Source organism: Juglans microcarpa x Juglans regia, chromosome 3D (assembly GCF_004785595.1).
Source record: "Juglans microcarpa x Juglans regia isolate MS1-56 chromosome 3D, Jm3101_v1.0, whole genome shotgun sequence".
Lineage (NCBI taxonomy): Eukaryota > Viridiplantae > Streptophyta > Magnoliopsida > Fagales > Juglandaceae > Juglans > Juglans microcarpa x Juglans regia.
In genome coordinates this window covers 10,538,713-10,563,067 of record NC_054598.1, presented here as the reverse complement: position 1 = coordinate 10,563,067, position 24,355 = coordinate 10,538,713, and the positions used below count along the sequence as shown (strand labels likewise).

The following is a 24,355-nucleotide window of genomic DNA, read 5'->3' as shown; positions in this document are numbered from 1 at the left end:
TTCAAACAACAGAGATTTGATTCTCTCTCCCTGCTTGGTGTACACGTGCTGTGTTAGAGCATTGGATATTATTGTGTCTAAAGTCTGGCATTAATGTCCAAAAATTAGAAACTGAATCAGTAAAATGCAATGGTTCAAGACAGAAAAACATAAATGATATTTGTAGGGCTCCGTTTAAATTGTGAGATGAGATAAATTTAGATGATTTATGAATAATAGTGAAATTTATAAATTGAGATAAGTTGAGATAATTTTTAAAAATTTTATGTTTAAATTAGAAGTGGAATGAGATGATTTTAAGTTGTTAGAGAGGAGATAGATGTAGGTCCCATAAATGATTATATAATATTTGTAATGATTTTGTTTTATTTATAAATAAGTAATAATGATTTTTAATGGGAAATGGCCAATTTGTTTTTATAATAATAGAAATCAATAGAAACAAAATAAACCATCTCAAAGTTAGATAAAAGAGTATTTGAATTAGAGAGTGTTTCTTAATTCAAACGGAGCTAAGTATTGTGTATTATTTTTGAAAATAAAAACAGATAAATTTAAAAGAGAAATGACAGATTTACCGAGGAATTCAATCGACATTTTGTACTGAATTCTCATTTTATTTTATTTTTATTTTTTACTTAATAGTTAAAAAATAAAGTTTTTAACGAGTATGTATTTTTTTAAAATTTTTTAAATAGATTTAAAAATGTTTGAAAAAAACAGAAACAAAAATAAATAAAAAAAGTTTACAATGTTCGGTAGAAAAAAAGTGTAGAAGTCTCTGCAGTCCTAGCACCACTCAATTTAAAATTTATATAATTTTTTTTTTTTTTTAATTCTAGATCATATTTTTTTGAAAATAAATATGCATACATAACCATGACTGTTTATGGATGAAGTTGGACAGAATTTCGCAAAGAATTGTATTCAGGCGACATAGCCCAATCCAACTATGACTGTTTGTTTAACGCAGATCGTGGTGAAAACTTGGGCCCGGTCCAAGGAAGTATTTATTCTACTCAGAAAAGGGACGAAAACGATTTGTAAGAGATGGAGCTCCCGGCGAGGATCGAACTCGCGACCTTTCGCTTACGAAGCGAACGCACTACCACTATGCTACGGAAGCATCCGCCAGTGTCAATCCTAAAGTTATTATATATTGTTTGTTACATGAAAAGTTCTATTATCTCGCATCCATTTTTATTTTTATTTTTTTTCTTACAGCATTTTATGAAGAATAAAATTAAAAAAAAACTTTAAGAAATTAAAAAAAAAAAAATTGTAATACGTAATGTATGAGATTTATGAATAACAAAGTAGATAATTACATGTATAAATAAATTTTGGACGCATATGATTTGAGTAATGCTATTTATTATTTTAATTTTTATTGTATTTTTATTATTTTATGATATGGTATTAAATAATTAAAAATTATTTATAATATTTTATTTATAAATTTATTTTTTAATACGACGTTTGGCCTTTGGGAGTTTAGGACGATGAATAGATTTCCGCAGGGTTTAGGGGTAAGTGAGCTGTGAAGGGCGAACGCGCACAAACCCAGAGCGAGGGAGGAATTAGGAGAGATGTGTGGAATTGCTTTGATTATCTCAGGCATTCGTATCTGTAAAGCGTCATCTCTGTTTCTCGAGTCGGTACCTCCAGCCTCTTCGCCCAAGGCTGAGCAAGTAAAAGCTTTCCATCTCTTCGCGTCTGCGATTTTCTCATTTTCTTTTATTGCTTTCTTTCTTCTTATTCATTAAGTGTAACCAGAACGTACTTTACTGAGAATGATTCTTGTTTAGTGTTGTCCAAATCTTCTTCTGTATTTGAAAACTATACAGAAAAAGGGTCTTAAGTCATTACCGGGGGAAGCCGTTTACGGATTATATTATAATACTATTTGTTGCCGGGACTTGAAATGTTATTTAGTTAGAAAGGGGTTATTTGGGTTAAGATCTCTCTCAATAATCAAGGTTATTTCTGTTGAATTTTGATTCTGTATGAACTATTGTATAATCCTTACTAATACAATTAATTTGTATTGGTTCACCAGCTGGTGTTCTCCATTGATGATCTTAAAGCAGCTCTGCGGGGAAGGGGTCCCGATAGCTTGCGTAGCAAGAAGGTTTTCCTTTATCCAAACACTTCAAGCACCGTCGAGGAACAAGAAATTATATCTTTTATTGAAGGAGAAGAAGAAAAAGAAAGGGACCTGGCATACTTGCAACGTTTCGAGAAGAAAAATAAATGCTTATTTGGTGCAGATGGAGAAGCGCATGAGCTAGAAAATGGTTTTCCTAAGTTTGCAGCAGAACTTCACTTTGTTGGCGCCACATTACAGCTCAGGGGGATTAATCCTATTGTACAGCCCTTGGTGGATATATCTGGGAATATTCTTGTATATAATGGTATGTTTAAGATGTCTCTGCTTGCGTCAAACCAATGGGCTTGTGCTTGATCATGAATTGACCCTTCTCCTGCATCTATTTCTTTCACTCTTTTAGTCTAGTTTGTCACCTCAGTTTTTTTTTTTTTGGATCAGGGTTCTACTGGTGTTTCTTGTTGGCAGTTGTACTTGAGTTCATTTATTATGCTAATTTTTTTTTCAATTTTAGTTTTCTACAATTATTTAATGGGGAATATGGCAATGTTCTTCAGGTAAATCTATGTCAATTCAGTGACCAGATGCATTTGACTTTAAACTAAGGCCCTAGTTTGACGTTTAAAACTGGTGTCTTCAACTCCATTCATATAGTTTTCTTTCTGATAGATTTTATATTTTTCTAATGTTATGTTCCGCTTTTGAAGGTGAAATATTTGGAGGAATTTACATTAACAGTGATAGCAATGATACTGAAATTCTTCTGCAAGCCCTGGGAAAGTGCTGCTCCTCTAATTCCCATTTATGCACAATAACAGACTCTTGTGATGAAAAAAGACAAAGTTCCATTCCAGGTGTTCTTTCTGCAATTAAGGGTCCTTGGGCTGTCATCTATTGGCAGGTAACTGGTAAGTTACTATTTGTTTCGATTGCATATGTGCGAATATATCGTATTTTCCAGCATCTTATTCCTTAAGTTTACAATGTAATGTGCAGGAGAGTTCAAAAACCCTGTGGTTTGGTCGAGATGCAATTGGTAGGCGGAGCCTTCTTGTTCACTGGCCAACTTTGGAGGATGATCGCTTCATGCTATCTTCCGTATCACCAGTTTCTTCCATTGAGCAGAGCTCTGGTATAATGCTTGGTAGAGCTTATTTCTTTCGTTCTTCTGGTTCAAACCTTTTTTTACAGTGTCTTGTAAAGCCAATTTGTTAATTACTCTTTATGGAGAAGGAAAATAACTTATTGGGCAAGACTTTTAACACATGCACCTTTGGCAAATTGAGCTGCTCCACATAATTTCCCTATTTTGCATTGCTGTTTCTTTTTATCATTGTTTTTTTTTTTTTGGCTTTCAAATCTGAGGTGGAAATATTGATAATAACATATTTCCGTCAGATAAGATATTCTAGTATTTTTGTCGACGCTCTTCCTATATTTTAAATCATCAAACACTTCTATAAAAACATTTTAAAACGTCAATGACAGTGTACCCTGAAAATAATTCCTTCCTTTCCGATACAAAAAGAAAAAGAAAAAGTGTACCCTGAAAATAATTCACTTCCACTTAATGCCTTATATTATTGTTTTGGCTTTTAATATACTATTTGCATAAGTTTTACATATGTTGCATTAACCTGCAAGCTCCTTTCATTTTTCCTTTCAGTTTTTCCAATTGTTGACTCTTGAAACCAGTGATATGTAATATCAAGTGATGTCAAATGTACCCCAGGTTTTGAAGCTGAAAATGGATTTAATGTACCCCAGGTTTTGAAGCTGAAAATGGATTTAACAAACTCAAATTCTGGGAAGAGCTTCCATGTGGGATATACAGTAGATGTTTTGGTTCTCATAAATCAGATGGGTTTATTTTTGGTGAAGTCAGAAAACATGAATGGAAAAATGCCATGGTAAAAGAACTGCTTGATTGGGAGAGAGTTTCTGTTGAACCCAAACCTGAAGATGCAAAGCTCTCTCATTGTAAGGTTGCTAGAGAGCAGCATGGTATGCATTCAGCTCATTCAAATATATTTCCATCCAAATCAGGTGAATACCATATCATCATGTAGAAAAGCTACCAGTAGAAATTCCAAACTTTACTTACAAAATACGATCTACTTTCATTTTGACTCGTGAAGAGATGATTGCTGAATCTAATTGTATGTTTTTTTGTTTCCTTTGGTTTGTTATTTTAATGATGCTCAAAATGTGGTTTTATATTGTGAGTAGGGCCTGCACAAGCTTCAATTTCAGGGCCAGCAAAGACTGTGCTGATTGCTTTAAAGGAATCTGTGATGCGCCGCACTTCACTGCATACAATTTTTCAGGTTTCTGATTGAGCTTAATTACAATTGTACTCAGTTTCATCCTATGGAGTAGTGGGAGACGTGTATTTTTGCTTGAGCACTTTATTGAGGGGTAGAAAAATTGCGATTATCTTGCAGTTTAACCTTGAGTAAGCTTTTGGTTTTGCGATTTTTCGGCTTTTGTATTAATAATTTTCTTTTGATATGAAATGCATAGGCAGTTACCTGTGATATAAGACAAGAGGCACATGCACCAGTGGCAGTTCTCTTCTCTGGTGGATTGGATTCAATGATACTTGCAGCATTACTGGATGAATGCCTAGATCAGAGCTGTAAGTGTTGCAGAAAAGCCACTTTATTGGAGTTGAAACTGGGGTCAAGAGAATTACTTGTATTTCTTTTATATCTGTAAACAAAATTTTTATTACTGATATTGATAGGCATAGGCCAAGTACATGGGACATATACAAGAGCAACACCTAAGCATGAGTGTCTAGTGATACAAGGATGTCACGGATATTCAAGCCATTAAAATCTATTACATGTATTATAAAATCCTTCTGTGAATTCAATTGATAAGCTCACGGCTATCACATTTCATTGACAGATGAGATTGATCTGCTTAATGTGAGCTTTGATGGTCAGTCTGCTCCCGATAGAATTTCTGCTAAGGCGGGAGTAAAAGAGCTGAGAAGAATTGCACCCTCGAGAAGGTATGCTCTATGGAAAGGAACTTTGTATGGAGAATTATGCACATACAACCTTTTTCACAACCCTGTTTTAAATGAGGAGTTTTTTTGTAAAATAACTTAATAAAAGTAACATCGTTTTACAAAAATACCCTTAATTTAAAACATAGTTGTATAAAGTGTTGTATGTGTATCATTACTCCTTTTGTATGAATTGGTCTTTGGTATTTCAAAACATTTTATAGGTAAGACAGTTTTTGAAAGAAGAAAAAGGGTGTTTCACCAGTGCACATAAAGTATACAAGATATCCACCTAACAAATAAAAGGAAAAGTGCTAAAAGTAGAAAAAAAGCTACCCTAGTTTGGACCATTGTCCAATGGAAAAGTGTATTAAGGAAAGATAACTTGAGCTCCGACATCTACTATTCAGAATCTTCAAAACTTCTCTCATTTCTTTTCTCCAAATATGCCACAAGTGTGACGGGGTCTTCCTTCACAATAGTGTGCATTGCTATCAAACTGCCCTTTCCAACATGCTAGTAGGTCTACCACTTGAGAAGGCATAACTCAGTATTTTCCAAATAGGCCAAAAACCATAATCCAAAGTGCTAGCACCTTGCACAATGAAATAGAACGTGATCTAGGGGTGATAAACGGTCCGGTCGGACCGAATGGACCGACCGTTTCGGTCCGGACCGAGACTTGGTCTGGTCGGTCTCGGTCCACATTTTAGAGGACCGAAACTTTTCGGTCCGGTCCACTGTCCAGGGTTTTTCCGGACCGGACTGCACCGAATGAAAAAGAAAAAATTATATATATATTTTTTATATAATAATTGTACAATTAACAATATAAAATTTTAAATATGTTATTAATACTTGTTAATATTCTATAAATTAACAATATTTAATATATATCTTCATCTAACCTATCACTATTAACAATATAAAATTTTAAATATGTTATTAACACTTGTTAATATTCTATGAATTAACTAATATATAATATCAATTAGTTAATTATATAGTAATTATATAAATTAATAATATAATTTTCATCTAATTTATTATCATTGACCATATAAAATATTTTTTTATTGAGTTTGTTACTTAATCCACATTAATAAGTCATTTAATTTAATTTAGTATTTTAAATAATTTTTTTATTAATTATTTAAAAAAAAAAAAAAAAAGGCCGGACCGACTGGACCGGACCGGACCGATATCGGTCCGGTCCGGTCCCTTTGGATGTTCGGTCTGGTCCGGTCCGGCGATGGACCGAAAATATTCGGCCCATCGCCGGACCGGACCGGACCATTTGCACCCCTAACGTGGTTCACAACTTCCCTATTCTTGTTGCGAATGCAACACTGGTTAAATACTATAATATCCACTTCCCAATGTTATATAGGGTAAGAATCTTCCCTAACGCCGTTGTACAAATGAAGGAATTCACTATGTAGTCTAGGGAAACCCTTTTCCTCCAAGTAAGTTTCCAAGGGAACCCACCCGTGGGTAGCCCAAGTGGTAAGGGCGAACTTGTGTGCATGTGTCCCATGTCACAGGTTTGATTCCCCCTGGGATCAAACTGCGATTTAAGTGGGAGGCCATGGCGGTGGGTTGCTGTGCTAGTTTCCTCGAGGGTTTAGGTTCCATGGGTGAGTCTTAAGGGCTCTATTGTGGAGTGGTTCCCCCATCATTAAAAAAAAAAAAAAAAAAATCCAAGGGAAAAGATCTCTATCTTTGAGCACACAACACATTGCAAAATTGCTTGAACTCAAACATTCGTTTGCTGTATGGGCCCCAAACCATTTCATCTTCACCAATATGTCCCGCTCAACTTGACTACAACTAGTCAAAGAACAACATGAAGAGATACACCACTGAATGATGCATAGTTGATAATAGTGATCTAAGACATAAGTGTCCTTAAAACGAGCAATTACGAATTACTTAGGAAGGCATTTTTTCAAGGATTTGATTACCACACCACACATCTCGCCAAAAACCGGTCTTGGACCCGTTACCCTGACAAATCTAGTAAAGCCTCCCCCAAATCCCATTTGATGCTTTTCTAGAGGCCAACCTTGAAAGACATGTTTACTTCATGGGATGACCAACTACCGCCCCAGCTTCCATACTTTGTGTCCACTAGCATCCTCCAAAAGCTTTTTTCTCTTTTGTAGGCATAATGTCATTGCTATACTTTTTATGTTGTGTGTTTTATAAGGAACTTGTTTTTCACATACCCACCCGTGGGTAGCCCAAGTGGTAAGGGTGAACTTGTGTACATGAGCCCCATGCCACAGGTTTGATTCCCTCTGGGATCAAACTGCAATTTAAGTGGGAGGACATGGTGGTGGGTTGTTGTGCTAGTCTTCCCGGGGGTTTAGGTTCCATGGGTGAGTCCTAAGGGCTCTGCTGTGGGGTGGTTCCCCTGTCATTAAAAAAAAAGTAACTTGTTTTTCACCTTTGTCTTGATGTCATGTTCTCTATAATTATCTTGCTTGTGCTATTTCTTATGGATTCACATTGTATTGGAAATGCAGGTGGAAACTGGTGGAGATTGATGCTGATTTATCGAAATTGGACCTTGAAACAAAGCATGTTATGTCGCTAATAAATCCTGCAAATACTTACATGGTCAGTTTCCTTTTATAGACTAGTGCCGTTTGTCTTATTTCGTGATATGCCGTGCATATAGCATCAATGTAATCGTGTAAATGGTCACATATTCTTATGGCTTTCTAGCCGATACGAAATTCCTGACATCATGGCATAACGTTATTGAGACTCTTAATTATTTGAGTAGCATGTTTTTTATTTTGTGTGTTCTTTTAGCAAGTTTACAGTGTAATTCGCCTTTAGTTCTTATAAGGTACCTTATAATCTCTAAAATTACTTTCTTCTATTTTTTTTTTTTTCGCCCCATGAAAACCATAAATAAGAAGCAAATTTTCTAATCCCAGATCCCTCTTCTTCTCATTTAATACAACATTTCCACTATCACATTTATCTACATGGACAGAATATCACATTTCAATAAAATTGCAGGATCTCAATATAGGAATAGCTTTATGGCTGGCCGCTAGAGGCAGTGGTTGTGTGTATGAAGGTAATAACAATGATATTGATGAGGATCTTGAATGTGTTGAATACAAGTCCAAGGCCAGGATTGTCCTTGTTGGTTCTGGTGCCGATGAGCAATGTGCTGGCTATGGTAGGCATAAAACAAAATACAGACAGGGAAGGTATTCATTTTTCACGAATAAATGGATTAGTCTTGTGACCTGTTTATTTGCATGTCTGTAAACTAATTTGTGTGCGCCCATGTTGTTTGACTGTTCACATCTATACTGTAATGTAGCAATCTTTTGCCAATATCGGTGTATATCATGTAATGTTTGAAGTTGCCTTACTACATGTTTTCATGGTCGTTGAAAAGGGGATGCACATAGGTAGGTGGGTTTTCCTCTAGGGAAAGAAATAAACTTACACTTTTTTCTATGATATGGAACCTCACCAAGGCTGGGTCCTTTGGACACACCCCTGAGGAGTAAACCCGGATATACAATCCACCCCCACAACTGTGTATCTGGTAATCCAGGGGAACTTCTAGCCTGGAATCAAACCTAGGATGTTTGAGTCTACAACTCGTCTCAAGTCCATCTTTTGACCACTAGGTTGCACCCTGACAGGTAAGTTTGATGCACTCTTGCAAAAAAAAAAAAAAATGGTAACATTGAAGTTAACTGCATAATACAGGTTGGCAAGTTGATTCACAAGCAGGTTAAGTTGTAGAATTGGCCCCTAGCCTATAGGGTTATGGTCTGGTTACGAGAAAGATTGGCCAATGGTCTTTGTAGGAAATGGCATTTCCTTCTCCCTAAAAGACTTGGAGGGTGAGATCACTGGTTCATTGCCATATATATGCTGTATTTTTCTAATAAAGAAACAGGGAGAGAAAAATGGGCTGGGGGCAGGTGGCTTCAAAATTTATCTTCTTGAGATAGACTGATCCCTGTATGCGTATGGTTGTGTCTGTATGTTTTTCGGATCAAAGCCTTCATCATTGTTTAGATGCTTGTGCACGTGTGCATGCATATGGTTGTCTCTGAATTTTGTTTCAGAGTCTACCAAGATTAAGTGCATGCCATTCTCATAATTATGGGCTGACTCTACAGTTACAGCAGCCCTGCATCTGGTGGAATTGCATTCATGTGTTGTACATGTTAATCTTAATATGCATGTTGCACGAACTTGGTAATTCGGTATTCTGATTTTATTTCTAAATTTTACAAGGAAAACTCTGTATATCACACATCATCCCACTCTTATCCCACTATGATGGGGTGACATTGTCCATCAACCCTTAAATTTTTTTCCTAAAACAAGAGACGATCCAAGGGTGATGGAAAGTGTCACATTTCAAAGTGGGATGAAAGTGGGATAATGATGTGGTATATAAGACTGTTTACAATAGAAGATGTATTGGTGCTAAACTCATTAAAAAAATGGCCTGCTTCTTACGCATTAATGTGTTAGCACCTGATATTTATCCTGTTTAGAGCCACCGTGATACAGTATAATGTCTGGCCTATTACTAAACAACAAAACAAAGCATTGGTAGATTGTGGAGTGATATATGTTTGTTATGTGCCTACTCAATCTGGTGGTCTAATATGCTTTCATCACTCATCAGTTGGCTTGGACTACACGAGGAAATGAAATTGGACATGCAGAGAATTTGGAAGAGAAACCTAGGAAGAGATGATAGATGTATTGCTGATAATGGGAAAGAGGTATTGTTAAAGTCTCAGACAAAGATGATTCCTTAGGTCATTTACTTGTCTCATGTGGTAAGCATCTAATTCTTCCCTGTTTTTGTCATTATTATTTTTTCCCAAAAGGCTAGATTTCCTTTCTTGGATGAAGATGTTATAAGGACTTTGCTCGATATTCCTTTGTGGGAGGTTGCCAACCTTGATCAACCTAGTGGAACCGGTGATAAGAAAATTCTGAGAGAGGTCAGTACTATATCTTTTATTTAGCTACTTTCTCTGTCATGCCATACTATGTGACAGAGCATTTTTTCCTGGGCTTTTATGCATGATATTTACAATTGTTAGTTTCAGTACATAATGTAATGGTACGTGAAGTCAATCATATGTATTAATCAGTATCTGAGAAATCAGCAGAGTTCTACAAGAATAACATTACCTCAATTAACAAATTGAAGCTGCATGTGGTGCAAAGTTCTGTTGGAAAAAAAAAAAAGAAAAAAGACATCCTGCTCAACAGGATTTAACTATGAACAGAGCTCCATGGAATGAAGTGGATGCTCTAATGTAGCCTCTGAAGATGAGGGAGTCCCAGAATGGTAGGTGGGGTTGGGGCTAAAAACGAAACATTTTTATCTAATCTAGGTTGAAGTTTCTCGAGGTTCACTCCATCCCACATCATCTGGCATTGTTCAGTTGGTGTACATAGACATCTCTTTTGCTGCTAAGGTTCACTTGAGAGGGAATTTCAATTGCTTTAGCACCAAGTACTTGGGCTATGCCTATTCCTGTTAATATAATCTTTTTACTTATAAAAAAAAATTGCCTTATATGTCCATATTTGATTTTGCACTTCATTACTAAATCATTTGCTATCGTCAGTCTTACTAATTCATGTGGTGAGTGCTGGCCAGAAATTATATCCATTCTCTACCTATCCTATTTAGATTATTATTTTATTTATTTTGTTTTTAATATTCAGTATTTAATATAGATATCATTATGTTTGTGAAGGTTGCTCAATTGCTTGGTTTATATGAAGCATCAGTTCTGCCTAAAAGAGCAATTCAGGTGTGCTGATTTACTTATTCATTTGAGTGTTATGACATTCAAAAGCCTGTATTCATATGCTTTGATTTTATGCAGAACTTAGCATTATGCGTTCTTTATCATTTTGTTTGTAGATAGCAGTATTATTTCCCCATGGGGATGCCACAGTACTTGAAATTCATATTTTACATATACATATATGTTAATGTCAATTTGTCTGTTTATGCTATAATCAGGACTATATATCATATTGAACAATGATTAAATCAATAATATCAGTTTTGAAAATTTTTCCAGTTGAAAAATCCATGACACAACTACAAAAGAAAATGAAGCATACTTGATTTAATCGCAATGGCAGTTACCTAGATGAACTTTGAGTTTAGTTTCAAGCAAAAGCACTTGAAAGCTTCGCTGATGCTTAATCTGGAAGAAGGTTCTATTGCTAAGCACTGTTTAATTATGAGGGGATTTTAATATTTCTTCTTTACTGGTGTAGTTCGGTACAAGAATTGCACGGGAATCAAATCGAAAGAATTTTGGTAGTAACCGTGCAGCAAATCAGGCATCGGCAGGAAGTGCAGCAATTCACATGCCATCAAATTTGACTTGAGACTGCCCTTGCTTAATCCCTGGCATGTGTCCCTCTCTTTCCTTCAAGAATTCCATGTGCTTGGGGTCTGGAGTTCCTATTTTTGGTCCTGGCTCTGAAATTAAACGAGGACAATGGTGACATTGTTTTGGTGCACAGGGGCACGTTATGTTCTGCTGGCATCATAAAATCTTTCCATTTTTCCCTACAAATTTGAGTGTGTTTTGTTGTATTAATTGGGATTTGAGAAGATTATAGTTGCTGTAGCTGATCCTTGTGTCAAATTTTTTTTTTTCCAGTTGGGACGTCTGTTGGCAGCCGTGGTTATGGTTTGTCTGCTATAGTAAATCAATAGGGTTTTTTTTTTTAAAGAAGAGGATAGTACCTCAATTTATTGATAGCCTTTACTTTTGGCGGAGAAAAATCATGGTTACAACCAGACATTTGGGAGTTACAAATAAGCATAAAGACCAAAACTCAGGTATAAAAAACCGAAAGACCCAATCACAAACTAAGAAAGTCAAAAAATTACAAACTAAATAGAAAGAACAATCTTAAAAAATCAACCTGCAAGAAATCATACATAAGAAAATAGAAAAGAGACGAGAAGTAAAAATCAAGTACCTCACTTTGATAACCTGAAATAAGGAAAATCAATTTTGTCTATGCAAAGAATGCCTTTTAACTAACTCGATAAATTATCTCTATCATCAATTCATTCCATATTAAACTTCCAACATCCTACTTAGCAAGAAAATTAGCTACAACATTACTTTTGCGATAGATATGAGTAATTTTATAGTCCATACAACGAAGGCAAGCTTCGATCTCATCATACCAAATCTTACAAATACTCTTAGTAACCCAGTTGACTAGAAGTTGAGAGTCTGTCTCAATATGAACCCAATAAAAGCCAAGCCGATAGCACCTCCTAAATTTTTTCAATAAATTTCTCATTTCGGCAAAATTATTAGAGCATTGGCCTAAGAACACAGAGTAAGTCACACGCAACTTACCACTAGCATCCCGAATAACACTCCCGGCACTAGCCGGACTTGGATTATCCAAATTACTGCTATTAGTATTAAGCTTCACCCAATCTTGCTGAGGCTGAAGCCACTTTATCAAAGTAATCTTATTAGCTTTAGGAGTTAAAATCGGAATATCCAACCTCTTTAAAATAGCAACATCCTGCTTAGGGAGCCTTAAAGATTTTATAGACACTTGAATAACACGATGGATCTAGAATTTAATAACATGTCAAACCGATTCAACCGTATCAACCTTACCTCAATACCAGGTTTTGCAACGTCTATCCTATAGCTTCCAAGAAACAATAGACAGGAAGGAGACTAAAGACAGTTTGAATGTGAGATGAATGCCCTTCACAACGAAACTATAAATTAACTTGCTCCTGCTAGGTGCGAAAAGACCCATATGCACACCTAATTGAACCGCTACCAAACGCTATATTTGTTTAGCAAAATCGCCCGTACAAATAATGTGATTAAGATCTTCAAGATGACTAACAGAGCAACAATTACATTTAGAGACCATAAGAATGCCAACCATTTTAATCTCCTCATCCACACTTAAATAGTTATTGGTAGCTTATTTCTATGCTACCTTTGATTAATTATTACATTTTACAAATAGACCAGCAAACGCAAAATTATGCAATTCATAATTACTTGACTACTTACTCCAGAAGTGTTTTTCATTACGGTTCTTGTAAATGATGTCAATCTATAAATTTCATTCAAGTGTCAAACTTTCATCTTTACAATTCCAACATGAGCAAATGTTATTCATGTTGAAATCCGAATAAATTTTAAAAAATAATTAATATTCTATTAAAAAATTGTGTAAAAGTTGTATATATTTGTGACATTGTGTATCAGTAACTAATACAGTAGAGAATGTAATCCAGTAAGATGCTTTCTCTCGTCTCTCACATAAATAACCTTTTATGATGTTAATCTTATGGGTGGCACTGGAGCAGTGTCTGTATGTATGTAAACTCTGTTATTACTAGTTGCAGTGAAATAAGTCCCATTTTACAAAGTGCCTTGTGGGTGATGAGGTAAGTTGAAAGCAACCCCATCTCAAGAAATCAGACATTTTTTGCAACTACACAATACAATTATATATATATATATATTAAAAAAAATATTCAAAACATTAAAATAAAATAAAAAAGTCAAAAAAGCTTTTTTAAAAAAACTAAGATTTACTCATTATTTGTACAAAAATTATATACAAGTTGTCTCTTAATCATTTATAATATACTATATTCTAATTGAGTAATGTTACGTACAGTTCTGGAGTATGCAAGCGTTGTGCAATCGCTTTGAAAAAAAGTAGAGTCTACTATTAAAAAATTAATTTTTTTTTCATGTGAATCCTATATTTATTAACTTCTTCAAAATAATTACGCGATGTTTACGCACTCACGACTGCAAATATCATTTGTCATTCTAATTTCAGTGTGTTCATGTGATACCCGTTTTTCAGTTCTTATATCAAAAGACCAGCAAGACTGGTTCTGAATTCACTATGGTATTTTCTAGTTGGTGTCGTTAATCACAAACAAAGACAACTCATGTCCCAAAGCAGATTCATGAAACAAATACGAAAATCTAAAACTTAAAATATAGACATTATTGCATTATTGCTTGTGGGGTTCAGCTTCAGTACTCCCAATTGTACTTCGTACTTGATCTAATCGCCAACGCTAAAACAGCCATTAAAGACCAAAGCATTTAGCATTAACACAGGAAGACAGGCCGCCCCGCCATCGATGGTCATGTTTATAGAGGCATTCCAATTTCCCCCACCTATAAAGGATAGCCCGGTGGTTAGCCACCAATGCTTGTTGATAGATAGCTGCCGCAGCGGCTAACTGCTGGCAATTTGACTTTAAAAAATAGAAAGAAACCTACACATTTATTATGCATTTCCTCCCACGCGAGATGACCCACCATTTGTTTCCAGTTTGCGCGTGGAATTGACCAAAAAAAAAAAAAAAAAAAAAAAAAAAAGCAAAAAATACTCTGTTTCGTGTTTATGTGCTTGATTTGCTTATTATCTACGATAATAAGAGTGCATATCTCGAGTTCGAATATTTACGTGGAAATTATATTGTCCCAGAATTTCGTAAAAACGACGTTAAGTACTATGTTTCTCTCTCTCATACGTACTGGTTTTTCCATATCTCATATAACCTGGACTCCATGCCTTCCATGAACGTATACTCCCTATTTTTTTCACTTGCAATGCCTCTCTCTCTCTCTCGCATTCTGGTTTTCTAAATTGCATGAGTGTCTGATAGAGTGCATATATCAGAAGGAGACATGTCGGTGAATTTCGGAAAATTTATGAAGCTTGATTAGACTTTCGGAAAATTTTCAGTAATGCTGCTTTTAACACTTCATCTTCACGTAATTTATGAAAGCGACGGATGCGAATTAGTCGTAAAAATATATAAATTTAGAAATCAAGATTGATGGTGCCCCTCTATATTTTAGTCTTAATATTGTACTCTGCTATCCTATCGTATGAATAAAAGTCGTTATTTCAAAAATTCTTGGCAGAAATGGGGAACTCGTGGGCATGTTTCGCTCCCAAGGAGATGAGCTTCACAGGAGAACCCTCCAAACGCTTTCCCAATTCTTCGCGCAAAACCAGAACCAGTTCTTCCCCCAGTAAGAACAAGGGGAAGCTCGATGAAGACGCTTTTATTCAACAGCAGGCCATTGCCGCGGCTCTCCTCTTCCGCCATCATCAGCAGAACGATTCTCTGTCCCTTAACCGGTCCACTTCTCTCGTGTTCCCATCATCTCCTGGTCCTAAAAAGCTTCCAAAGAGTTCGAGTTCTAGGCAGCGGTCACGCTCTGATTCTCTCATTCAGCCTCATCAGCTTGTAATCGACAAGGTTTGTGAAAGTTTCTCCTGGATTTTGACTTCCTATTAAAGGCATGATAATGTTTGTCTTGAACGATGCCAGGCTACAGTTTCTTGATGTTCTGTCTCATAGTTGTGTGCTTCTTTTTTAATGTCACAATCATGTCTTCCCCTGTGAAAAACTGGGTTTCTTCATCAACTCTTCCATCACTATATTTTCTTGGGGGAACTATCTTGTTTGTGGGGCTTTGTGATCTAAAGTTTCTGGAAAATAATAGGAATTATAGTTTTCGTCGATCTCAGTTTCACTCCCTGTATCCTTATGAATAGTGTTTGACTGGGTTGGTCAAATCATTGCAATGGAAAACAGACCAGTTCAAAGTGCATAAATCAATAATATCCTATTCTATTCTAAAGGATTGATTTATTAAGGAATCAAATTACATCACCTTTCTTATTGTTTACGCGACGAGTTTTCATATGTTACAGGACCAAGATATTGCATCATGTCCTGTTTGGCTGAGCATTTTCAACTAATAAAATTAGATGGGTGTAGAGAAATTCCAAGTCTACCTGCAACACTACCACTCTTCCCTATGGAAGAGAGATCCATAAACGTCGACGAATCGATGAGCATATTGTTCACCGGAGTTCAGGTGTTTAACCGAGTAGGGACCTTTCCCAACTCTACAGCCCAATCTAACAAAAGATTTAAGTGCTAGTTTGGGTAGTACTATTTATTATTTTATTATTATTTTTTATCTACTTTTTATTATTATTTATTACTATTTTATATTTTATCATTACTTTTTTATTATTATTCACAAAATATCTCAGATCATCTCACGACCCAAACGCAATCTCAAAAAAAAGAAAAAGTAGAAATTCTCTAAACCTGAAGGCTTTAAGCCTTGGGGTTTAATGATGATTATTTGCCATCCAAGAAAGTAAAAGTTTCAACTTATATATCAGCCATCATCTTATTTTGCCCATTATTGTCCTTCCTTAGGATCCAAACGTTAATGCTCTGGAAACCAATCATTTTGTCCTTGTTCATGGAGGGGGCTTTGGTGCTTGGTGTTGGTATAAAATTATGACACTTTTGGAAGAAGGCGGATACAGAGTTGATGCAGTTGACTTAACCGGTGCTGGAATTCATTCATTTGACACAAACAGCATTGCGAGTCTTGCACAGTATGTAAAGCCACTTACTGATTTTCTAGACAAACTTGGAGATGGAGAAAAGGTTTTTGCTCTCTCTCTCTCTCTCTCTCTCTCTCTCTCTCTCTCTCCACCCTTGTAGTATGTGTCATAAAAAAAAAAATCAGTGCTTCAGCTGCCTCTATAAAATATTAAAATTTAGAAACTTTATAACCATGCGGTGGAATAATTGAATAAATTCAGCATTGATCACAGTAAACCTGTAATGTTTCATTTGAATGTGATAGAACTAAAACTTGTACCCTAAATGCAGGTGATCTTGGCAGGACATGATTTTGGTGGTGCATGTATTTCGTATGCAATGGAGTTGTTTCCATCAAAGATCTCAAAAGCCATTTTTATAGCTGCAGCAATGTTGAGTAGTGGGCAGAGTACCCTTGATATGTTTTCCCAACAGGTTGGCCTCCACACTCAAGTTTATATTAAATAGGCTGTGTATCTCTGCTATTTAATTGAGTTTGACTAGGAAACTCTTGAAGTCTCATTTCTTACTGGCTTATTAAAGGATCGCCTATGCTATTACAGGCAGACTCAAATGATCTAATGCGGCAGGCTCAGATATTTTTGTATGCCAATGGGAAAGATCAGGCTCCAACTGCTATTGATCTTGACAAAACATTGGTTAAAGACCTATTATTCAATCAAAGTCCTGCTAAGGTATGTCCACAATACTCTCATAACCTCTTGAGTTGGAACATACTTGGAGCAGGTGTAATTTGACAGTGTTATATCAGGATATTACATTGGCATTGGTTTCAATGAGGCCAATCCCTCTTGCGCCGGTGATGGAGAAGCTCTCGCTCTCTGATAAGGACTACGGCTCCGTTCGGCGATTTTATATAGTAACTCAAGAAGATAGTGCCATACCCGTTTCTTTGCAGGAGAGCATGATAAAAATAAATCCACCAGAGCAGGTGTTTTGGCTAAAAGGTTCCGATCATGCACCTTTCTTCTCGAGGCCTCAGTCCCTACACAAAATGCTTGTAGAGATAGCACAAATTCCATCAAAGCAAGTCTGAATCATAGTACTCCATAGCCTGGCATGGTAAAATAGCTGTGAAAGGCATTTAGTCAGCAGCATCATGCATGTCTGGTCAGACTCAACCACCACAATTTATCATGCCCATGTGCATGCATATGCTATTGTTCCCCTTGTGTGGATGTAATTCATGGTGTGATACCATACCTTTTGGCATCTTCCAATCTGTGTATAGCGTTGTCATGTGTGCTTGTGAGCCTCTGATATGGTGCAGATCATTTGTAGTTTCATCCTACACATCTTAGAAAATAAGGTACTCAACTGACGCATTTCAGATCTGTATCTCTTCATCCTACATATTTAGAAAATAAGGCACTCAGGAGAAGATATAGATGAACTTGAACTTGTGTAAAGATGGAACATTGCAGCTGTACTCCTTTGTGCCATGACATGGCACACTATGATTGGTGAGAGACCCTAATCAAATTAAGAGTGGGACTATCCCAGTAATGCTACAGTAATGCTACGTACAGTCGTAGAGTGCACAAACGCCATATAATTACTTTGAAAAAGAGTGAGATCCACTATTAAAAAATTAGTTTTTTCATGTAAATCTTATATTTACTCACTTTTTCAAATAGATTGTGCAGTATTTGCGCACTCCATGATTGTAAATATCATTTATCTTAAGAAAATATTAAAGTGGCTCGATGAGGGTAAGGGCAATGCTTCCTAATTATATAGATGATAGTAAATTCTAGAATAATTATTATTGCATCGGAGATTTTTTAGATAATATTAAATATTTAATTAATATTATGTATTTTATTTTATTTATTTATATTTATACTGTTTAAGATTGTAAATATCATTTAATTGTTTTAATATGCTTAAATTTTGATAAATTTAAGAATGTTGATATAATAATTTTAAATTTTTAAAAATATTGCCCTTTTGAAAATTTTATAATTTTTCTCGACCATCTATATCAAGTGATACCATTCCATCGATATCGATTCTGATGGGACCTTTTTAATTTGACCATTCTAAGAATAACCAAATATTTAAAAAAGGTAACGCTTACATAAATAGCTAAAATATCATGGTCGTGCTGATGGGTTTAATCACTAGTTGATTTTCTTTTTTTAATATTAAAAGAAAACACAAATTTATTAGTAATATTTTTTTAATATATGTTAGTGAATTTATTTTGTATATACAACTAGGGGTGTAATCGGTCCAGTCCAGTCCGATTTTAAACAAAATTTAGGATCGAACCGATATGGACCAATTTTACATTTTCGAAAATTAATTACGCACTAGATACTCTTTTAAACCAGTACCTTCGATTTTATCAATTCCGGTCTGGTTCGATCCAATTTTCTTATTTTAATAAAATACAAATTTATTATAAAAAGTTTGATTATTAAAAAAATATTGCTTTAAAAAAATTTGTTTTATTAAAAATATGTTACTATTTACAAAAAACTGCTTTATAAAAAAAATTTGTTATGTAAAAAAAATCTGCTATAAAACAAATAAAAAAACTGTTATAAAATGTTATTAATATATATATTTTATGTTTAAAGTATATGATCAAATAAGTTTTTATGTTTAAGACTAAAATTTTATATTATAAATTATAATAACATTATCTTATATATAATTATAATCTATATTATATATAAATTTTATATAATATAAAAAATATTATATATAATATTAAAAAAATTAATTTAAAATATATAACATAGTGAACCAGTTCGGTCTGATCCTGAAAAGCATAAAATCGGAACTGGACCGGTACCAACCGGTTTTAGAAATAAGAGAACCGGTTCACCAGTTCGGACCGGTCAGGTCCAATTTTTCAAATTTTCGATTAATTTTTACACCTCTATATATAGTACCATACCTTTAACAATTTCACTAAAAATATATAAAGAGGGTTTTAAAAAAATAAATATGAATTTGAGTGTTATAAATAATCACATCAATTATTTAAAGATTAATTAAAAAATTAATACTTAAAATTTTAAGCTTTTGACAGATTGAAATCTAAGTTTTTAACTTTTGGAAAAATTAATATTTAAATTTTAAAAATTTACAATTAAATATTTTCGTCAATTTCTTATTAAATTATAAATCTTTTTAAATTCAAGTACTCATTTATAAAAACTAAGAATCTATAAGTGAGAATGCAGGTACAATTAATCCATAATTCTAACAATTAAGAAAAATTAATATTTATTATTTAATCCATAATTCTAACATTTAACGGGGAAAGTGATCTGGTTAAAAGCAAATAAAGACGTGGAAACTTCAAAACCGTTGAATCTGTCTCATTCTTCACGTCACCACCTCCACAGTACAGTACACACGCTCTCCACAATAAATAACTCAAAATAAATTTCACTCTCCCTCACCACACTCTCGCTGCCGTCACGTTCTCCTGCTTCAGAGCTTCTCTCCAGATCTGATCCCAGCAACAGGGTAACATTCCAAACCCTACCACTCGATCTCTGTTCCTTTTTGCTCGCTTTCTTTGGGTTTCAATCGCAACCTTTTTTCCCTCGTGAAGATTCACGCTGCCTCTTACTGCTTAACTGTCACTGATTCGATTTTTTTTTTTTTTTTTCTAAATCTCGTTTTCGCTTCCTTGAATGAAAGTTTTGATGTTCAATCTAAGCAGGTTTTAGTGGTCTTTTGGTGGTATTACTGGTAATTGATGTAATGATCTGCATTTCTATTTTTTTGGTCAGATCTAATTTTCTCTCCTCTTTTTTATTTTTTATTTTTATAACTATGGCAGTGTGTGATCCGAATTTTTTTCTTGCTTTGATTTGATTGGTCTTTCTTCACTGTGGAATCAAAATGATTGTGGATCTGATATTCTTATGGGATTTATAACATTTTTCTACTAAACCTCAATCGCCCTGCCCCTGCGTTGGAAATGGAATAGTTTATCTTACTGGCCTAATGCCTTCGCTCTTACAAAAAAAAAAAAAAAAAAAAAAAAAAAAGAATGGAAGAATGAGCTATTCTGATTTCAACAGAGGAAAATAAAGGGTTAGGAAGGAAAGCCACACTTTATTCTGGCAAGTCCAGCAACACAGCAATCTATTGCAAATAATATGAAAAATAGTTGCATTTTGGAGACATTGGAAGAACGCGATGCAGGGTTGAAGATGGTGCGTTAACTTGAATAGTCATATTTCTGGTGCTTCATTGATTTTCTGTTTCTTTGCTTTCTGTTGTCTTAGATGAATAAGCATGTGAACTTTGGTCCTGCCGTTTCCAGCTAGGCTGCTGGCTTTGTTTACTTTTACTGGTTGAATTATGTTTTGTTTTTATTGAATAAGATTTTGCCATCCATCTAATAAAAAGAGAGAAAGAAAGAAAATTAGTAGCGGTTGAAAAGTGGACGAATCTTTTGAGAACATGATTGGAACTAAACTAATAATCTGGGAAAGAAGTGTTACTTGGATCTCACTTTTGTGTTGAGCCACGAACTTCAGGGTTGAGCCTTGAAGCTGTTTCTGTAGCCTTGCTTTGAAACAGAAGCCTACTTATTTTGGATGAAGCCCAATGTAAGGCATCAAAGAGTGCCACATTTAAGTTTGAGAATCAAGTTGAGGGTAAAGGTTTTAGGATTTGGTCTCTTTATTATTGTTTCTTGATGTTAAGAAAAAAGTGGTCTGATATATTGTATAATTCACTCACTTTTGTAAGAGAAGCATATATATCATGCAGTGGTTGGAGAGGATGAGACTAATTTTGATTTATTTTCATGCTTTCTCAATGGTGTTTGCATGACTCATGCCATCTTTAAGTTGCACCCACCTCTTTTGCTTTTTTGTTTATTTGCTTTGATGTCAGGTTTTCGAGTTCTTTGTTTTATCACAACTGCAGAGCATGGGTCGAGGAGTTAGTAGTGGTGGAGGACAAAGTTCGTTGGGCTATCTGTTTGGGAGTGGAGAGGCTCCAAAGCCTGCCCCAACTAATGCTGAAGCTGCTCCAAGTGAAGTGCCGGCTGTGAATAATGTGCCTGCCACTAAACCTGCTGCTGCTCCTCAACCAGTAGATATTAGCAAGCAGGTTCCTGCTGGTATCAATAGTACTTCTACAAATAACTATATGCGGGCAGATGGGCAAAACACTGGGAATTTTATCACGGTATTGATATGCTCTTGGTTTAGTTGCTCCTCCCAATGCAATTGGAACATAGATTTTGGCATTTTAAAAAATTCCAATTTTTGTAACATTAAAAGACTGTAGGATTAATCTTTCTTTTTTTTTTTTTTTTTTTTATTGAATAAGACTGTAGGATTAATCTAGGTAGACTAATACCGAAGGAGGAACAGCAAAAATACCTGAACACACACACACACACGGTGTTCCTGAACCATGGTGTTAATGGAAAAGCTAGAAGTTGATACCCATATGACAAAGGCCATTTTAAACGTCCACTTTTAAGACAATAATAGTGGTTCATATAAAAACATGAAAATTAAATTGGGACCTTGTATTCCAGCATAATGTTCTAATGACATTTCAGCACATTATGCTGAAAAAAGACATTTGAAAAAAGACATTTCATTAGTCGCTTGCAATCCACACTAAGTTCGTTCATTATTTCTGATTGTGTGAACGTATCAAAGATTCTCTGCTCTGCCAAAGAATTCTAGGTAGCATTTAAAGTTTTCACTGAGATTGTATTTTGGTAACGGCAGTTATAGAGGTTTGGTTGGCATAAAAGACAAAGGTTGCAGTTATGAGTGTTAATTTTTGTTGCCGCTTGTTTTGGTGCTTTAGACAGTAAAATTCTTTGCATGCGTTGGCCCTTGCATTTGCATTGTTACTGTAGTTGAGTTTTTAAAGGATGTCTTAGGAATGTAAATTGAAAGCATGGCAAGAATACTAGATACATCATTTTCCTATATATATATATATATATATATATATAATGCAGAAGCCGACACAAAATCTCATATATCTAGCATTTTGTGTCAGCTTCTGCGTTATACAATGCATCATTACTCAAAAGGATATCATTTAACTTGGCTTTATCTTTGTTTCACCGTGCACGATTACTTTATTGGTTATGTGTGTGTGTGTGTGTACGATATATATTATTTATCTTTTTTTTTTTTTGGAGGGGGGGGGGGATGGGTATTAATTTGTAGCATGAGTGGGCACATATTACATAAGAAAAAAATTGATGGGACAGTTTTGAGATAAAGATCTAGAAAGCATATTGCCTTTTTAAGCTGTTAAGCATTTGAGGTTTGAGATGACATTTTCTTTTCCCAAGTATCGAACATCATCTATTTTAGAGTTAAGATTTAGCAAAAGGTAAGTACTAGATACCGCCATTGTGAAATCTTTGGGGACATGATGAAGTTGAGAGAAAGGAATTGAAACGGATTTGAGTAATATTACTCTCAAGGCATGTTTGGGTAATGAGATGAGATGAGAATTCTGTAAGTAGTAGCGAAATGGTTTGAGTTAAGATGTTTTATTAGATTTTGAGAAATGAGAAAGAAAAAGTTGAATAAAAATATTATAAAGTTAAAATATTATTAGAATATTATTTTTTTAATATTATTTTTGTTTTGAAATTTGAAAAAGTTGTAGGTTTTTTTTTTTTTTTTTTTTGTAAGTTGTAATGATTAATTAGGTAATGATTAGATGAAAAAGTTAAAGATTTGAAATTGAAAAGTGTTTGTGTTTAAGAGATGTTTGGGAATGAAATTATGAGAAGTTTTGAGATGCGATGATCATCTCACTTCCCAAACAAGCCCTTAATATTATATTTTTCATCCTGTCATACTAGCTGATGTGGTGATTTTTAGGTGGCTTCCTATGTCAACTACTTAAAACGGAAAGCCACTTGAAATGCGCAATATCAATTGGTGTGACTTATAATGGAAAAATTCAAGATGAAGAGTAGCATTGTTCTAGAAATTGAGATGATTGATCAATATTTTCCGAGTAACAAATAGATATAAAGATTAATAAAGAATAGGTAGCTAACATTGATACACTTGGAGATTGATATTTTTTCTTTATGGATGCAGGATCGACCCTCTACTAAGGTCCACGCTGCCCCTGGTGGTGGATCTTCTTTGGGTTACCTCTTTGGCAGTGGACCTGGTGGTAACTGAGATATGTTGTCACATCTGGAAAATGAAAGTACTGTTTGTTGATTTTTGTGGAACCTGTATTTTGGATGAAGCAACGCTGTTATCTTTTTATATAGACAATGGAAACTTGCTGGATAATGTGATGTAATATATTGGTTTTCTGGTTGTTTGAATCGTCCGTGAAAACTTCCCTATTTTAAATGCATAAACGTCCGAAACAAAGTTCAGTCTGTCAAGTTGGAAATACATTTTAATGCATAATATTTTTTTTCTTACCATGTTTTTCGAGCAGTATCTTCAGTTTGACTGGGAGATTTGAAGATTTTCGTTCATTGATTTCTACTTCTGCTTCGTCTCTCTCCGATTACCCCCGAATGTTCTCTTTTGTGTGTTTTTTTAAACCTACTGGATTGTTATGAACAATAGTGCAGGCTAATGATTTTCTTTTCTATATAATGTTTGCTAGGGTGTTGATTACAGTAAATGCAACACCATATTTGGTTTCTTCAACCTCTTCTTTTGCCCTCTGCTGCCATTCTTGACCGTGCATGAGGCTCATGCACTATCACATCCTGGCAAGTCTC

The 24,355-nt window shown here is 34.9% G+C and overlaps 3 protein-coding genes, 1 long non-coding RNA gene and 1 other non-coding gene across 9 annotated transcripts in view; 3 read left to right on the top strand and 2 right to left on the bottom strand.

The window, feature by feature from the left end:
* Positions 1–1,054: 1,054 nt before the first annotated feature.
* On the bottom strand, positions 1,055–1,126 carry TRNAT-CGU. Its single transcript has one exon. It is a non-coding gene; the product is annotated as a tRNA-Thr (tRNA).
* Positions 1,127–1,518: 392 nt separating this feature from the next.
* LOC121256507 (asparagine synthetase domain-containing protein 1) lies at positions 1,519–11,889 on the top strand. 3 transcript variants are annotated; one of them, XM_041157331.1, is made up of 14 exons: positions 1,519–1,691; positions 2,060–2,414; positions 2,815–3,008; positions 3,104–3,239; positions 3,875–4,153; positions 4,337–4,434; positions 4,631–4,745; positions 5,021–5,126; positions 7,652–7,745; positions 8,157–8,353; positions 9,805–9,904; positions 10,013–10,129; positions 10,898–10,954; positions 11,433–11,889. In XM_041157331.1, the coding sequence occupies exons 1-14, from the start codon at positions 1,590–1,592 to the stop codon at positions 11,544–11,546; spliced, it is 2,064 nt and encodes a 687-aa protein (XP_041013265.1). In that variant the 5' UTR covers positions 1,519–1,589; the 3' UTR covers positions 11,547–11,889. The 3 variants fall into 3 exon arrangements, 2 of the variants coding, with proteins under 2 accessions (XP_041013265.1, XP_041013264.1); XM_041157330.1 differs by having other exon boundaries at positions 3,104–3,251; XR_005939016.1 differs by lacking the exon at positions 11,433–11,889 and having other exon boundaries at positions 3,104–3,251; positions 10,018–10,129.
* Positions 11,890–14,619: 2,730 nt separating this feature from the next.
* Positions 14,620–18,143, top strand: LOC121256508 (putative methylesterase 11, chloroplastic). 2 transcript variants are annotated; one of them, XM_041157333.1, is made up of 6 exons: positions 14,620–14,935; positions 15,119–15,459; positions 16,438–16,674; positions 16,903–17,046; positions 17,175–17,306; positions 17,384–18,143. In XM_041157333.1, the coding sequence occupies exons 2-6, from the start codon at positions 15,121–15,123 to the stop codon at positions 17,666–17,668; spliced, it is 1,137 nt and encodes a 378-aa protein (XP_041013267.1). In that variant the 5' UTR covers positions 14,620–14,935; positions 15,119–15,120; the 3' UTR covers positions 17,669–18,143. The 2 variants fall into 2 exon arrangements, with proteins under 2 accessions (XP_041013267.1, XP_041013266.1); XM_041157332.1 differs by lacking the exon at positions 14,620–14,935 and having other exon boundaries at positions 15,030–15,459.
* Positions 18,144–19,138: 995 nt separating this feature from the next.
* The window catches only part of LOC121256506, a 23,745-nt gene continuing 18,528 nt past the window's right edge, over positions 19,139–24,355 (bottom strand). The window contains exon 3 of the long non-coding RNA XR_005939015.1: positions 19,139–19,155. This is a non-coding gene — a long non-coding RNA (uncharacterized LOC121256506). The remainder of the gene's footprint in view (positions 19,156–24,355) is intronic.
* On the top strand, positions 19,955–23,944 carry LOC121256505 (protein SPIRAL1-like 1). 2 transcript variants are annotated; one of them, XM_041157327.1, is made up of 3 exons: positions 19,955–20,118; positions 21,505–21,801; positions 23,706–23,944. In XM_041157327.1, exons 2-3 carry the CDS (start codon positions 21,541–21,543, stop codon positions 23,790–23,792), a joined length of 348 nt encoding a protein of 115 aa, XP_041013261.1. In that variant the 5' UTR covers positions 19,955–20,118; positions 21,505–21,540; the 3' UTR covers positions 23,793–23,944. The 2 variants fall into 2 exon arrangements, with proteins under 2 accessions (XP_041013261.1, XP_041013262.1); XM_041157328.1 differs by having other exon boundaries at positions 19,956–20,118; positions 21,538–21,801.

What these genes read in the sequence shown, in the direction of transcription:
- LOC121256507 (XM_041157330.1), top strand. Translation starts at nt 1,590, where the DNA reads ATGTGTGGAATTGCTTTGATTATCTCAGGCATTCGTATCTGTAAAGCG. An exon ending in CACTGCATACAATTTTTCAG is followed by an intron (nt 4,435 to 4,630) that starts GTTTCTGATTGA and finishes TGAAATGCATAG; the next exon opens with GCAGTTACCTGTGATATAAG. An exon ending in ATCCTGCAAATACTTACATG is followed by an intron (nt 7,746 to 8,156) that starts GTCAGTTTCCTT and finishes ATAAAATTGCAG; the next exon opens with GATCTCAATATAGGAATAGC.
- LOC121256508 (XM_041157333.1), top strand. Translation starts at nt 15,121, where the DNA reads ATGGGGAACTCGTGGGCATGTTTCGCTCCCAAGGAGATGAGCTTCACA. An exon ending in ATCAGCTTGTAATCGACAAG is followed by an intron (nt 15,460 to 16,437) that starts GTTTGTGAAAGT and finishes GTCCTTCCTTAG; the next exon opens with GATCCAAACGTTAATGCTCT. An exon ending in TTGATATGTTTTCCCAACAG is followed by an intron (nt 17,047 to 17,174) that starts GTTGGCCTCCAC and finishes ATGCTATTACAG; the next exon opens with GCAGACTCAAATGATCTAAT.
- LOC121256505 (XM_041157327.1), top strand. Translation starts at nt 21,541, where the DNA reads ATGGGTCGAGGAGTTAGTAGTGGTGGAGGACAAAGTTCGTTGGGCTAT. An exon ending in ACACTGGGAATTTTATCACG is followed by an intron (nt 21,802 to 23,705) that starts GTATTGATATGC and finishes TTATGGATGCAG; the next exon opens with GATCGACCCTCTACTAAGGT.